This window comes from Bos taurus, unplaced genomic scaffold, assembly GCF_002263795.3.
Source record: "Bos taurus isolate L1 Dominette 01449 registration number 42190680 breed Hereford unplaced genomic scaffold, ARS-UCD2.0 Leftover_ScbfJmS_2057, whole genome shotgun sequence".
In the NCBI taxonomy this organism is placed as follows: Eukaryota; Metazoa; Chordata; class Mammalia; order Artiodactyla; family Bovidae; genus Bos; species Bos taurus.
This window is the reverse complement of record NW_020191148.1, coordinates 47372-62914: the sequence shown is the minus strand read 5'-3', so window position 1 is coordinate 62914 and position 15543 is coordinate 47372. Positions and strand designations below refer to the sequence as shown.

At 41.3% G+C, this 15543-nt stretch overlaps 1 protein-coding gene across 1 annotated transcript in view; it reads left to right on the top strand.

Moving 5' to 3' along the window:
• The window catches only part of LOC100337129 (ATP-binding cassette sub-family C member 4), a gene marked incomplete at both ends in the record, with an annotated part of 148200 nt that overhangs the window by 87092 nt on the left and 45565 nt on the right, over positions 1-15543 (top strand). The window contains 1 exon segment of the mRNA XM_059884456.1: positions 2409-2488. Within this exon segment, the coding sequence (XP_059740439.1) occupies positions 2409-2488 (80 nt within the window).

Below are 15543 nucleotides of genomic sequence, written 5' to 3'. Positions count from 1 at the left end.
AAAACAAACCTTTTTTCTTGATTCAATGACTGTGGTCAGGTTCTTCAATACCCAAGGCCATCTAAGGTTGCCTGAAGTTAACAGAGTTAACACCAAATCCTTCCTTCATTAGTCCAGGGTGGCGGGGGATGACCAGTAGTAAACTGTAACTTGGAAATGGTCAGAATCCACAGTTTCCCAAAATGTGAGGTACTATGAACAATCTGGATGGAAAAAAGTACAGAGGGGTTATAATTATGTTTATTTAAAGAATATCATACTGGATGCTTGGGGCTAGTGCACTGGGACGACCCAGAGGGATGGTATGGGGAGGGAGGAGGGAGGAGGGTTCAGGATGGGGAACACATGTATACCTGTGGCAGATTCATTTTGATATTTGGCAAAACTAATACAATTATATAAAGTTTAAAAATAAAATAAAATTTAAAAAAATAAAGAATATCACTTGACAAAATTAATCTTGATAATGAAAGCAAAATTAATGTAACACTTAGGATTAACTTAGATATTTTGCAACTGTTTATTTACCGGTTTAGCACTTGGAATGAGTCTTAGATGGGATGGATCTAAAAGGAGGGAGCATTCTAAATCCACCAACCCTTCTTGATACAATGACAATATTCCCCCATTCTTTTAAAAATCTGGACTCTATTTCAACTGCCCAGACACTGCCATTTGGTGATATTTTTATTTCTCTTTAGGTATCATCCTATTGTCTCTTTCATTTTACCACTGACATCAGCTTTTTTCATTTGAATTTGTAATATATTTTGTTGTTTAATTGCTAAATTATGTCCAACTCTTTTGTGGTCCCATGGACTGTAGCCCACCAGGCTCCTTTGTCCATAGAATTTTCCAGTCAAGAATACTGGAGTGAATGCCACTTCCTTCTCCAGGGGATCATCCCCACCCAGGGATTAAGCCTGTGTCCCTTGTGTCTCCTGCATTGGCAGGTCGAATTTTTACCACTGAGCCATGATGGGAAGGCCAATATATTAAATATTTAATACATATACTTCTTTTAGATTTATTTATTTATTTTTAGTTGCATTGGGTCCTTGTTGCTGTGCTTGGGTTTTCTCCAGTTATGACAAGCAGGGGCTCCCCTTCATTGCAGAGCTTGGGCTTCTCATGTGGTGGCCTCTCTTCTTGAGGAGCTCAGGCTCTAGGTGCAGGGGCTTCAGTAGTTGTGGAACATAGGCTTAGTTACTCTGTGGCATGTGGGATCTTCCCGGACCAGGGATCGAACTTGTGTCCCCTGCACTAGGGACACTGTACCACAGGGAAGTTCCTAAATATATACACTTTAAAAGTATGTTTTGATTTGTTTATAAATTGTTTCTCTGAAAGCTCCTATCAGGGAAATGAGTAATATCTTTTGTTATTAATTAATTAATTTATTTTACTTTACAATATTGTATTGGTTTTGCCATACATTGACTTGAATCCACCATGAGTGTACATGTGTTCCCCATTCTGAACCCCCCACCCACCTCCCTCTCCATCACATTCCTCTGGGTCCTCCCAGTGCACCAGCCCAGAACACCCTGTATCATGCATAAACCTGGACTGGGGATTCGTTCGACATATGATATTTTACATGTTTCAATGCCATTCTTCCTTATCATCCCGCCCTCGCCCTCTCCCACAGAGTCCAAAAGACTGTTCAATACATCTGTGTCTCTTTTGCTATCTTGCATACAGGGTTATTACCTTCTTTCTAAATTCCATATATATGCATTCAGTTCAGTTCAGTTCAGTCGTTCAGTTGTGTCCGACTCTTTGTGACCCCAAGCATGCCAGGCCTCCCTGTCCATCACCAACTCCCGGAGTTCACTCAAACTCATGTCCATCAAGTAGGTGATGCCATCCAGCCATCTCATCCTCTGTCATCCCCTTCTCCTGCTCCTAGTCCCTCCCAGCAACAGAGTCTTTTCCAATGAGTCAACTCTTTGCATGAGGTGGCCAAAGTACTGGAGTTTCAGCTTTAGCATCAGTCCTTCCAATGAAAACCCAGGACTGATCTCCTTTAGGATGGACTGTTTGTATCTCCTTGCAGTGCAAGGGACTCTCAAGAGTCTTCTCCAACACCACAGTTCAAAAGCATCAATTCATCGGTGCTCAGCTTTCTTCACAGTCCAACTCTCACATTCATACGTGACCACTGGAAAAACCATAGCCTTGACCAGACAGACCTTTGTTGGCAAAGGCAAATGTCTCTGCTTTTCAATATGCTATCTAGGTTAGTCATAACTTTCCTTCCAAGGAGTAAGCGTCTTTTAATTTCATGGCGGCAATCACCATCTGCACTGATTTTGGAGCCCCCAAAAAATAAAGTTTGACACTGTTTAGTATACTGTATTGGTGTTTTTCTTAAATGAGTAATATCTTTTATCCTATTCTTATAGGAAGAATTTTAAATCATTTCTCCAAAGACATTGGGCATATGGATGACTTGCTGCCTTTGATATTTCAAGATTTCATCCAGGTAATGCACCAGTCCTGTCAGAGTTCTCCCAGGGAGTAGCAGAGTGCCTGTTCCTCAAGGCCTTTTCACAGGGACTTAGGGTGGGCCTGTCAGCCTGGAGATGTATCCTATTACCTTCAGCAAAGGTCATGTTTTGTAAGAAAAAGGTGTGGCTGTGATTGGGAGGCTGAGTTAACATGAGTAACACCTGGTCATGAGTGGCTCCACAGTCACGTCAAGGTTGGTCTAAAGCAGAGACAGGCTGGGTAAGTGATTCTCCCTCAGCATTCCAGATGTCTGGCTTGGATTCCCTTTACTGTGAGCACATTTCATAACAGAAACAGTCACCTCTCATGGAAAGATAGACTAGATGAGCTAAATTATGTGTTGTATTACCACAGAAGCCAAGTATTTACTGCACCATTTTTTTTTTTGATAGGGTCAGATGTGATAACTTAGAAAAGATTAGTAATAATAAGGTGAAAATAATACTTGATCAAGGACAGTAAAGGGCAGTTATTGATACAAAGAGTTTAATCCAGTAATTTGATTAAAGGATCAAAGTTATCTCAGAAAATGTCTTCTTTGTTTTTTAGGCAGTTTTTCTTTTCACATGTTGAAGTCTCTGTTTTAACATATTAAAAAAAAAAAAAAAGGCAGAAATACCCACGGAAATGCTTCTATCCGGGCTTTGTTTTGTCTGTGAACTTGAGGTTCTAAGGAATGATGCTGGGTCATCTCAGCTCTTGTTTCCTCATTCAGTATCATTGCTCACCTTGGGTGTTTTCTCTGTTACACCTGTCTGCTTTTCAGTGATTCAAGCTATGTGACTTTCTAAGTGTTTATTTTGTAAATGAAATGCATTTATCAAAAGCTGCACACTAATATCTGAATGCAAACAGCACAGCCTGTGGGCAAAGGCTTCCACTATTTACCAATGAGAAGTAAGCTGAGACTCAGAGGCAGAGGACTTTTACTGCAAAGTTATATGTGCTTTTTTGTTTTTTTCTTTTCTGGAAACTTATTTTATAAAGGTGTCCTCTTGGGTTTAGCTACATTACTTATCCCCAGAAGCAGTCTTTCAGTAAAGCAGTATCACATCTTGACAGTGACTGTTAATTACTTTGAAAAGATTTTGTGAAAGGTTCTGTTCCTTTGCTACTATAAACTAGGTCAAGGTTGGGTTTCCAAAGCTGGCTGGCTTGCTGTGCGCTTGGCATATGGTTAATTGGCCCTTATAATCAGAATCCATCACATATTTTTGCATGACCTAAAGAGGGATAGTGGAGAAGGCAATGGCACCCCACTCCAGTACTCTTGCCTGGAAAATCCCATGGGTGGAGGAGCCTGGTAGGCTGCAGTCCATGGGGTCGTGAAGAGTTGGACATGACTGAGCAACTTCACTTTCACTTTTCACTTTCATGCATTGGAGAAGGAAATGGCAACCTACTCCAGTGTTCTTGCCTGGAGAATCCCAGGGATGGGGGAGCCTGGTGGGCTGCCGTCTATGGGGTTGCACAGAGTCGGACACGACTGAAGTGACTTAGCAGCAGCAGCAGCAGCAAAGAGGGATAGGAACAGATGCTATCTGATTTCAGGATAAACAGTCATGTGAGGAGAGAAAATTTCAGTCTCACTGATTTCCAATCCCAGCTTTTCCACTTGTAGTTCAATTATCTTGAAGTCCAGGTCCTCCAGATGGAGGTGCCCTAAAGGTCATTGAAAGTTAGAGTCTGGTATTTGAAGGAGAGACCTGGAATGGCACCAGTGTATTCTTCACTGAGAAGGTAGTAGTTGAATTTGTGAAGATTGATAAGATTGCCCAGGGAGAGTGAGGCATGTTTAGGGACCAAGATCAGAAACTTTTGGAAGCCTTGATATTTAGAGAGAAAGCTGAGAGAGGAGGCAAGCAGAGGAGACACACAGTGAACAGCAAGGAACGAGAGGAGGAGACAAGGTGCAGACATGAGAAAGGACAGGTCTGCTCAATGCAAATGAGAAGGTGAGCCCACGGAGAGTTGTTGGTTGATTTGGGATCAGGAGGTGTCGGTGACCCGAGAAGCAGGTTCCAGATGTGAGGAGGCCAGAGTGCAAAGGGCTGCAAATCCAGGAGGTGTGGAGGGAGTTGAAGTGAAGACAGGCTATTCCTGGAAGGGGTTTGAATGAAGTGGGAGAGAGGCCCATCTGGAATGTAGGGTCTGAGGAGGTGTTGCTGTTTGGGTTCGTAGTTTGAGTTGGGGGTATGTGTGAGGTGGTGGGTGGTATTCTCTCTCTCTCTCTTTCCGTTCAACAAATAGGGATTAAAGTTAAGACCCTGAGGTACAGGGGTGAGTCAGGCACAAAGCCCTCTTCCAGGACCCTGAGGGGAGGGAAAACAAAATGAAAGTCACTCAGTCATGTCCAACTCTTTGTGACCCCATGAACTATACAGTCCTTGGAATTCTCCAGGGCAGAATACTGGAGTGGGCAGCCTATCCCTTCTCCGAGCGATCTTCCCAAACCAGGGATTGAACCCAGATCTCCTGCATTGTAGGTGGATTCTTTACCAGCTGAGCTACAAGGAAAGCCCAAGAATACTGGAGTGGATAGTTTATCCCTTCTCCAGGGGATCTTCCCTACCCAGGAATCAAACTGGGGTCTCCTGCATTGCAGGCAGATTCTTTACCAACTGAGCTATCAGGGAAACCCAGGGAAAGGAACCACATAGAAACTCACCTCTTGCTGCCTTTGGAATCTGAATTGTGCAAGTACCTTGGAGGAAGCCCTGAAAGGCAAACTGTATGTGGGAGCTGGAGCAGTTAGGGAGTCTGGTCCAGGAAGTGGGTGAAGTTGCTATGAAGTGACCTTTCATCCCAGAGGAAAGGAAAATGCTCCTGTGGGTGGTGAAACAGGAGATGCTGCCAGAAGCTCAGTTCCTATGTGGGAAGCAGTCTTTTCTCTCTGTCACTATTGAGAGTGGGGTCAGGAAGGGGCTTGTTCAGCTTTGTTTCAAAGGATGCAGTTAGTGTCAAGTGGCTTGGAACTCATTCCTGATGATTCTGATCAGCCTTGGTATATTTTATAAACCTTGGAAAATACTTGATTATTTTCATGTTTATTACTGCTAAAGGGTTTATTCCATATACTCTTCCTTATCTAATTCCTTCTCATTCTCTTAAATGAAATCTCAGGTAATTTGTTTAATATTTTGTAGTAGTGATAGCACGGAGAAGGCAATAGCACCCCACTCCAGTACTCTTGCCTGGCAAATCCCATGGATGGAGGAGCCTGGTAGGCTGCAGTCCATGGGGTCACTGAGGGTTGAACACGACTGAGAGACTTCACTTTCACTTTTCACTTTCACGCATTGGAGAAGGAAATGGCAACCCATTCCAGTGTTCTTGTCTGGAGAATCCCAGGGATGGGGGAGCCTGGTGGGCTGCTGTCTATGGGGTCACACAGAGTCAGACACGACTGAAGTGACTTAGCAGCAGCAGCAGCAGCAGCAGCAGCAGCAGCAGTAGTGATAGCAAGTGTGAAAACCCTGGATTCTGACTTCTCACTACTGCATCCACACTTCAGGACAGTCCATCCCCTCAAGTGATGTCATTCAGAGATGACATCCCAAAAGAGGGGTGATCACGAGTTTGTACAACATTGTGTACCCTGACTCTTATAACAACAGATGTCTTGCCTGTTCAGTCATATTATAGTTATTGACAAAGGGGAGCTGTTCACAATTCCAAATGAAGAAGAAAGGTAGCATTAAACAAAAATCAATTTGTATAGTGTGCTTGGTGGCTCAGATGGTAAAGAATCCACCTGCAATGCGGGAGACCTGGATTTGATCCCTGGGTTGGGAAGATCCTATGAAGGAGGGCATGGCAACCCACTCCAGGACTCTTGCCTGGAGAATCCCCATGGACAGAGGAGCCTGGTGGGCTACAGTCCCTTGGGTTGCAAAGAGTCAGACATGATTGAGCTATTAAGCACAGCACCTGATAATCATTTATAATGTCAACAGCTTCAAAGTGCCCTGGAGTGAGGAGGCCTACAGTCTCCCTTTTGAAGTTTGAGTCCCGGATCACCCTCTTAGCATCTCTGCTGCACAAAAACAACACGTCCTCTCTGTAAAACAGGGAAAATAATACCAACTTTATAAGGTTTATTGGGAAGACAAAATGAAGTTGTTTTAATAAAATTCTTAGCACAAAAGCAAAGTGCATCTTGAGCACTAAATCAGATCAGTTTAGTTCAGTTGCTCTGTCATGTCCAACTCTTTGCAACCCCATGAACTGCAGCATGCCAGGCTTCCCTGTCCATCATCAACCCCTAGAGCTTGCTGAAACTTATGTCCATCGAGTCAGTGATGCCATCCAACCATCTCATCCTCTGTAGTTCCCTTCTCTTCGTGCCTTCAATCTTTCCCAGCATCAGGGTCTTTTCTAATGAGTCAGTTCTTCACATCAGGTGGCCAAAGAATTGGAGTTTCAGCTTCAGCATTAGTCCTTCCAATGAATATTCAGGACAGATTTCCTTTAGGACGAACTGCTTGGATCTCTTTACTGTCCAAGGGACTCTCAAGAGTCTTCTCAAACACTGCAGTTCAAAAGGATCAATTCTCCAGGCACTCAGCTTTCTTTATAGTCCAACTCTCACATTCACACATGACTACTGGAAAAACCATAGTTTTGACTAGATGTACCTTTGTAGGCAAAGTAATGTCTCTGCTTTTTAATATGCTGTCAATGTGGATCCTAGCTTTTCTTCCAAGAAACAAGCAACTTTTAATTTCATGGCTACAGTCACCATCTCCAGTGATTTTGGAGCCCAAGAAAATAAAATCTCTCATTGTTTCCCCATATATTTGCCAGGGAGTGATGGGATCAAATGCATGATCTGAGACATCTGAATGTTGAGTTTAAGCCAACTTTTTCACTCTCCTTTTTAACTTTCATCGAGGCTCTTTAGTTCTTCACTTTCTGCCATAAGTCAAGGCTATATATTGTCACCCTGATTATTTAACTTATATGCAGAGTACATCATGCAAAATGCCAAGGTGGATGAAGCACAAGCTGGAATCAAGATTGCCGGGAGAAATATCAATAATCTCAGATATGCAAATGTGCACTAAATAATGCATTGTTATTTTAAAACACCAAATGTATTTTTAAGTAGGAGAAATAGTCTGCTAAAGGCATGATGTTGAGTTAAAACTATTGTGACACACAGTTTTCAGGCTCATAAATATTACCTCATGAGTTTGCATTACATAGATTCTAGGCTTTGCAATCCTTGAAGACTTAAATGGACATTTTCCCATGTAGACTCACAGAATAAAAATCAACCATTCTCAAAATAGACCACTGAGCACAAAATAGTTCAAATTAATATAATTTTCACAGAGTTTGCCAAAGTGACAGATAACATTGGGAAATACTAGAGATTCCTTCAAATAATTAGAGATACCAGGGGAACATTTCATGCAAAGATGGGCATAATAAAGTACAGAATGGCAAGGACCTAACAGAAGCAGAAGATATTAAGAAGAGGTGGCAAGAATATACAGAAGAACTATACAAAAAAAGATATTCATGACTCAGACAACCATGATGGTGTGTTCACTCACCTAGAAGCAAACATTCTAGAGTGTGAAGTCAAGTTGGCCTTAAGAAGCATTACTACATACAAAGCTAGTGAAGGTGATGGAATTCCTGTTGAGCTATTTCAAGTCCTAAAATGTGATGCTGTGAAAGTGCTGCACTTAATATGCTAGCAAACTTGGAAAACTCAGCAGTGGCTACAGGACTGGAAAAGGTCACCTTACATTCAAGTCCCAAAGAAGGGCAATGCCAAAGAATGTTCAAACTACCGTACAATTGTACTCATTTCACTTGCCAGCAAAGTAAGGCTCAAAATCCTTCAAGCTAGGCTTCACCAGTACGTGAACGAGAACTTTCAGATGTACAAGATTTAGAAAAGGCAGTGGAACCAGAGATTAAATTGCCAACAACTGTTGAATCATAGGAAAAGCAAGAGAATTACAGAAAAACATCTACTTCTTTATTGACTACACTAAAGCATTTGACTGTGTGGATCACAACAAAGTGTGGAAAAATTCTTAAAGAGATGGGAATACCAGACCACTTTACCTGCCTTCTGAGAAATCTGTATGCAGGTCAAGAAGCAACGGTTAGAAGCAGACATGAAACAACAGACTGGTTCAATATTGGAAAAGGGGTATGTCAAAGCTGTATAATGTCACCCTGCTTATTTAAATTATATGCAGAGTACATCATGTGAAATGCTGGGCTGGATGAATAACAAGCTGAAATCAAGGTTGCAAGAAGAAGTATCAACAGCCTCAGATATCCAGATGATACCACATAATGGCAGAAAGCAAAGAGGAACTAAAGAGCCTCTTGATGAAGTTGAAAGAAGAGAATGAAAAAGCTGGCTTAAAACTCAACATTCAAAAAACTAAGATCATGGCATTTGGTCCCATCACTTCATGGCAAATAGATGGGGTAAAAGTGGTTACAGTGACAGATTTTATTTTCTTGGGTTGCAAAATCACTTGTGGCTCCTCACGCACAACATACATTTTGAGATAACATTGGCTCAAGGTGCTTTCCTGGGCCATAAAATCATTGACATGAATCTTGAAGAAAGGCAGGTTTCCAAGCAAAGACATAGTCTCATTAACATAGCTTAAGAGAATATTCGCATGAGTAAAACATACTGATTTGTCAAGTCTGTTCTGAGTCTTAGGCAGAACTTAGTTGAAGACAGAGCCCAGGGTAAAAACATAGTTCATTATCATAGCTTAAGAAAAGCATTTCCATAAGAAAAATGCATTGGTTAGCTCAAGGTTTGAGTAAAGTTCTGGTGGAACTAGGTGTCTTAGTGGCAACACAGAATTTTAAAAGAAACCTCCTTTTAATTTTGTATAGAGAAGGAAAAAAATCTGACACTTGTGGTGTGTTTCCTCCTGCCCCTTAAGAAAGAGAAAAAAAATGTCTGACACTTAGCAGCCTATTTCCTCCCTTTGGAGACCCCTAGCCTTCCTGCCTGTTACCCTCTCATGTTTACCTTTTTTTCCTCTTATGATTTATGTTTTTGTATCCTAAGAAGTCTTTATCTTTAGAAGCATGAAGATATTTTCCTATTCTAGTTTTTTTAGAAACTGATAGATTTTACATTAATTTTTACATATCAAAGTGTATTTAGTTGTGAGGTTTATTTTCCCCAGTTATTCTAGCCAAGTATGTTAAAGAGTTTTATACACTGAATTGGCACCTTGATTTAAAATCATTTGACTATATGTGAGGAAGTCTGTGTCTGGATCTTTGTTTTGTTCCACCAATCTTTTTGGTTCAGTTTATTCCTGAATGAATTTAATGAGTTCAGTTCAAGTGAATTCAGTTCAGTCACTCAGTCATGTCCGACTCTTTGTGACCCCATGGGCTGAAGCATTCCAGGCTTTCCTGTCCCTAACCAACTCCCAGAGCTTGCTTAAACTCATGTCCTTTGAATCGGTGATGCCATCCAACCCTCTCATTCTCTGTAGTCCCCTTCTCCTCCTGCCTTCAATCTTTCCCAGCATCAGGGTCTTTTCAAATGAGTTAGTTCTTCACATCAGGTAGCCAAAGCATTGAAGTTTCAGCTTCAACATCAGTCCTTCCAATGAGTATTCAGGACTGATTTCCTTTAGGATTGACTGATTTGATCTCCTTGCTGTCCAAGGGACTCTCAAGAGTCTTCTCCAACACCACAGTTCAAAAGCATCCATTTGAATGCAAAGATAAAATACCATTTTTAAATGCTCATTGCTAGGATATAGAAAGCAATTGATTTATTTGAGAATTCACTTTGCATTTCCTGGAGTTGGTGGTGTTTTCTAAAATTCTATAGGACTTTGTACATATACAATCATGTCAGCTACTTGTCTGTTGTAACAGGAATGTAAGTAATTTGGAAGCTAGAGGCAAACAGATCATATATTCAAACTGTGCTTGTGAGAGTGTTATAGCCACGCGTTCTGGGAAACTCACTCAGAAGGACAATGCAGATAGTGGAGTGCAGTTTGTTACACTGGTGGGCCCAAGGCAGAGTCTCCTTTTAGCCAAGGACCTCAACCAGTGTTTGTGAAAATCTTTTATACCCCATGTGTACGTGTCCAAACCCACCACCTCAATTTCCTTGAGACTTACATAAAACAAAGGAAGGGTAAATACAATCACAATAACCCCATTATTCAAGTGTTACAAGTGTTAGGTGTTCAAACAGTTAATAATCAATAAGCCTGCAGTTACACTCCAATAGATACAGAAAGAATTTATGACCTGTCCGGAGGCAGGGGTGATTAGAGTCTGTTTTCTCTTAGGCGATGAGTAACCTGGATGTGATCTTCAAGATTCCCCTGTCCAGAGGAGGTCTTATCCTTCTATTGTAGTTTCCATAGGCACTAAGCACAGAGTCCAGAGTCCATTGGAGAGGTGGCCAAGCATGAACAGGCCTCAGATGGGGTCTAGGCCCTATGAATTCCTTCTTCAAGAGGAATATTTTAAATCTTCAGCATTAGAATATGGTGTTCATTCTAGCAGTAGAGTCTTCCTGTGGAAATTTAGTGTTTTTACTACTACCCATATATAGATATTGAACATTTAAAATACTCAGCCTAATTTCATGTCCTTGGGATTTACGTATTTATTAAAATTATTGGGCTTCCACCCCACCCCGCCAAAGACATTTTGTGTTCTGGGCTTAGAACTCATCTTTGTCGTAAAACGTTCATTTTTAATTTAAATAATAATTCTTAAATCAACACAAGTTAGTATGCTCTATTAGCATTTTTAAGACATTTTAATGATCAGTCTGCTCTGTGCGCTGAGCAGGCTATTATTCCCTAATAAAAAGAAATCTGGAAGTCATCCCTGCATGGGAGAAACCAGATACAACCCCAAGAAACCAAACAAACCTGGAAAATGCAGACAGAAGGAAATATATAATAATGGAGTATATCTGCTGCTGCTGCTGCTAAGTAGCTTCAGTCATGTCTGACTCTGTGCAACCCCGTAGACGGCAGCCCACCAGGCTCTGCCGTCCCTGGAATTCTCCAGGCAAGAACACTGGAGTGGGTTGCCATTTCCTTCTCTAATGCATGAAAAGTGAAAGTGAAGCCGCTCAGTCGAGTCCGACTCTTAGCAACCCCATGGACTGCTAGCCTACAAGGCTCCTCTGTCCAAGCGATTTTCCAGGCAAGAGTACTGGAGTGGGTTGCCATTGCCTTCTCTGGGAGTATATCTAGATATTAATTTTAAAATATTAATTTTATCTTTATTTGGGATACAGTATTGGGCAGAAACGAAAAGGACACTCTTGGGGTCAGAATGACTGAATTACCAGTGTGCTCAGTTCTGTCTGGCTCTTTGAGACCCCATGGACTGTAGCCCGCCAGTATCCTCTGGGGAGCCCATGGGATTTTCCAGGCAGGCATGATGAAGTGGGTTGCTATTTCCTCCTCTAGGGGATCTTTCCAACCCAGGGATTGAACCCACATCTCCTTAGGCTCGTGCATTCCAGGTGGGTTCTTGACTTTGGGCAAATTGCTAAATCTCTCTGAGTATCACTTTCCAATTTTATAAAAGGAGAGAATAATCCTTCTTACTCAGATTTGCTGTGAGAATAAAATTAAAGGAGGCCTGTAGAATAATTGAGAGGTGGGACACATGCCAAGCCTCATGAAATGTCATCCATTATTGGTATTTGCGACGGCAGAATATCCATGAAGTTTTTGGCGAGAATTATACAATTTCTTCAGTATTAGGAGAAAATTTGCCCTGGGTGCTAATAATAAAGCAGTTTCATAGTTTTCAAATTTTTTGATTAAACAGGTTTTTAAGCAAAACCATTAACATTTTTCATAAGCATTATTTTTTCTATTTCTTTACTGCTTTTGTGTATACTTCATTAACAATTTATTTAGATGACAGCGTGGTTTGTCAATAATAATGTAGATATTTTTCTGAAATTCTCTTGCTTCTCCCATGATCCAACAGGTTTTGGCATTTTATCTCCAGTTCCTCTGTCTTTTCTAAATCCAGCTTGAGCATCTGGAAGTTCTCAGTTCATGTACTGTTGAAGCCTAGCTTAGAGAATTTTGAGCATTATTTTGCTACCATGTGAGATAAGTACAATTGTGTGGTAGTCTGAGCATTTTTTGGCATTGTCTTTCTTCTGGATTTGAATAATAATTAACCTTTTCCAGTCCTGTGGTTACTGTTGCATTTTCCAAATTTGCTGGCATATTGAGTGCAGTACTTGAACAGCATCATTTTTTAGGAATTGAAGTTGCTCAGCTGGAATTCCATCACCTCCACTAGCTTTGTTCATAGTGATACTTCCTAAGGCCCACTTGTCTTCACATTCCAGGATGTCCGGCTCTAGGTGAGTGATCTTACCATTGTGGTTATCTGGGTTACCTGCCTCCTGAGAATCTGTATGCAGGTCAAGATGCAACAGTTAGAACAACAGACTGGTTCCAAATTGGGAAAGAAGTACGTCAAGGCTGTATATTGTTACCCTGCTTATTTAACTTATATGCAGAGTATATCATGCAAAATGCTTGGCTGGATGAAGCACAAACTGAAATCAAGATTGCCAGGAGAAATGTCTATAACTTCAGATATGCAGATGATACCACCTTTATGGCAGAAAGTGAAAAGGAACTAAAGAGCCTGTTGATGAAAGTGAAAGAGGAGAGTGAAACAGCTGGCTAAAAACTCAAATTCAAAACAGGAAGATCATGAAGTAGGGTCCCATCATTTCATGGCAAGTAGATGGGGAAACAGTGGAAACAATGATAGAATTCATTTTGGAGGGATTCAAAATCACTGCAGATGGTGACTGCAGCCATGAAATTAAAAGAAGCTTGCTCCTTGGAAGAAAAGTTATGAGCAGCCTTGACAGCATATTAAAAAGTAAAGACATCACTTCTTGACAAAGGTCTGTCTAGTCAAAGCTACAGTAGTCATGTAACGATGTGAGAGTTGGACTACAAAGAAAGCTGAGCACCAAAGAATTGATGCTTTTGAACTGTGGTGTTGGAGAAGACTGTTGGGAGTCCCTTGAACAGCAAGGAAATGAAACCAGTCCATCCTAAAGGAAATCAGTCTTGAATATTCATTGGAAGGACTGATGCTGAAGCTCCAATACTTTGGCCACCTGATGCAAAAAATTGACTCATTGGGAAAGACCCTGATGCTGGGAAAGATTGAAGGCAGGAGGAGAAGGGGATGACAGAGGATGAGATGGTTGGATGGCATCACTGACTCGATAGATATGAGTTTGAGCAAGCTCCAGGAGTTGGTGATGGACAGGGAGACCTGGTATGATGCAGTCCATGGGATTGCAAAGAGTTGGACACAACTGATTGGAGAAGGTGACGGCACCCCACTCCAGTACTCTTGCCTGGAAAATCCCATGGAAGGAGGAGCCTGGTAGGCTGCAGTCCATGGGGTTGCGAAGAGTCGGACACGACTGAGCGACTTCACTTTCACTTTTCACTTTCATGCATTGGAGAAGGAAGTGGCAACCCACTCTAGTGTTCTTGCCTGGAGAATCCCAGGGACGGGGGAGCCTGGTGGGCTGCCGTCTCTGGGGTCGAACAGAGTCGGACACGACTGAATCAACTTAGCAGCAGCAGCAGCAGAGTGACTGAACTTACTGTGGCTTGTCAGAAGTAGCTTCACAGGATAGCATCCTTTCTGAGGATGGGAGATGGGAGATGACTGCTTTAGTCATCCTGACATCCAAAGCAGACTCGGCTTGTACCAAGAGGCTGAACTGGAGTGGACACAGTTGAATTTCCTAAGATTCAGTAGTGTACAAAATCTAGCTCTTGTACTTCATTTGATATCAATAGACCAGTTCATGGTACATGAAACAGAAAAAGTCAAATTGATCTTCTCTTTGGACTGAATTGAATAATTTGGTTGGTTTAGTTAATTCACAGGTGTTCCACTTTTCCTTTAGTTTTCCTTAAATTCTCAGCAGTTTCATAACAGTAAGTTTTCTCAAAGAAGCAGCAGAAGTTGAAACAAAGAGAATAAGGAATAAAAAAATTCTCAAAAAATCTTGACTTGCTGCTGTAACCTTAATATTATCAATTTTTGGAAGACCTAGAATTTGGAAGAAAATACAGAGAGGACAAAACTGTACTAAATGAGATTTATTGGTCATATTATTTCTAAAAGAACTTCTTCAAACAAAATGGACCTTAGATTCAATTTTCTCTGTGGCTAGAGAAAAGCCACAGTCACTTTGTACATCATCACCACATCTAAGAGAAGCATCACCTGCTCTGGTATATCCTTGGATAGTACTCAGCTGTTCCAGGGGTTAGAATGAGTGGCCTCTTAGGGTCCAGCTTCATGAGATTTTTAAGGTTCTTTAAGCCCTTAAATCTGTAATACACCATTCCCTCCTCCCCTGGCTGCTGTGATCAGAGCACACTGAAATGTGATAATAATGGACTTAGAGTTTATATTTGTTATCCATAAACTGGTAAGCACTTTATGTACATAATCTCATTTAATTCCCACCACCATCCTTTTATAGTGTTGCAATATCCCAGCTTTACTAACATTAAAAGTGGGTGGGGAATCTTACCATCCCTGTTAATTTAGGGTGAGCCCTAAACCCTCTTGAAAATTAACAGTCTCAGATACCTCAATAGCTGTCTAATGGAATTTCCCCTTCAAGTGTACGTTGTCATCTCTGCAAATTAAAGATTTGGTCTGACTTGTGAAAATTCATCATGTACTTTCAAGTGAAATACTATCCTTGAATGTGTGCATTTACTCATATGGAATGATAGACTTTTGGTAGAATTCTCAAATGGTGTGCTCCAAATAGGTTATAAACATATTAAAAAATGATTTCCCTTATTTCCTGGGGCATCAGGACTTGGGTCACTTGCTTCTGGGTCAACACGTCTCTTGCGGTGTACACATCATTGTCTCAGTGCCATCGTGAGAAATAGTTACAGAAGCACTGGCCATGGTGCTGTGGGCCATCAGATGGGCCTGGAATCC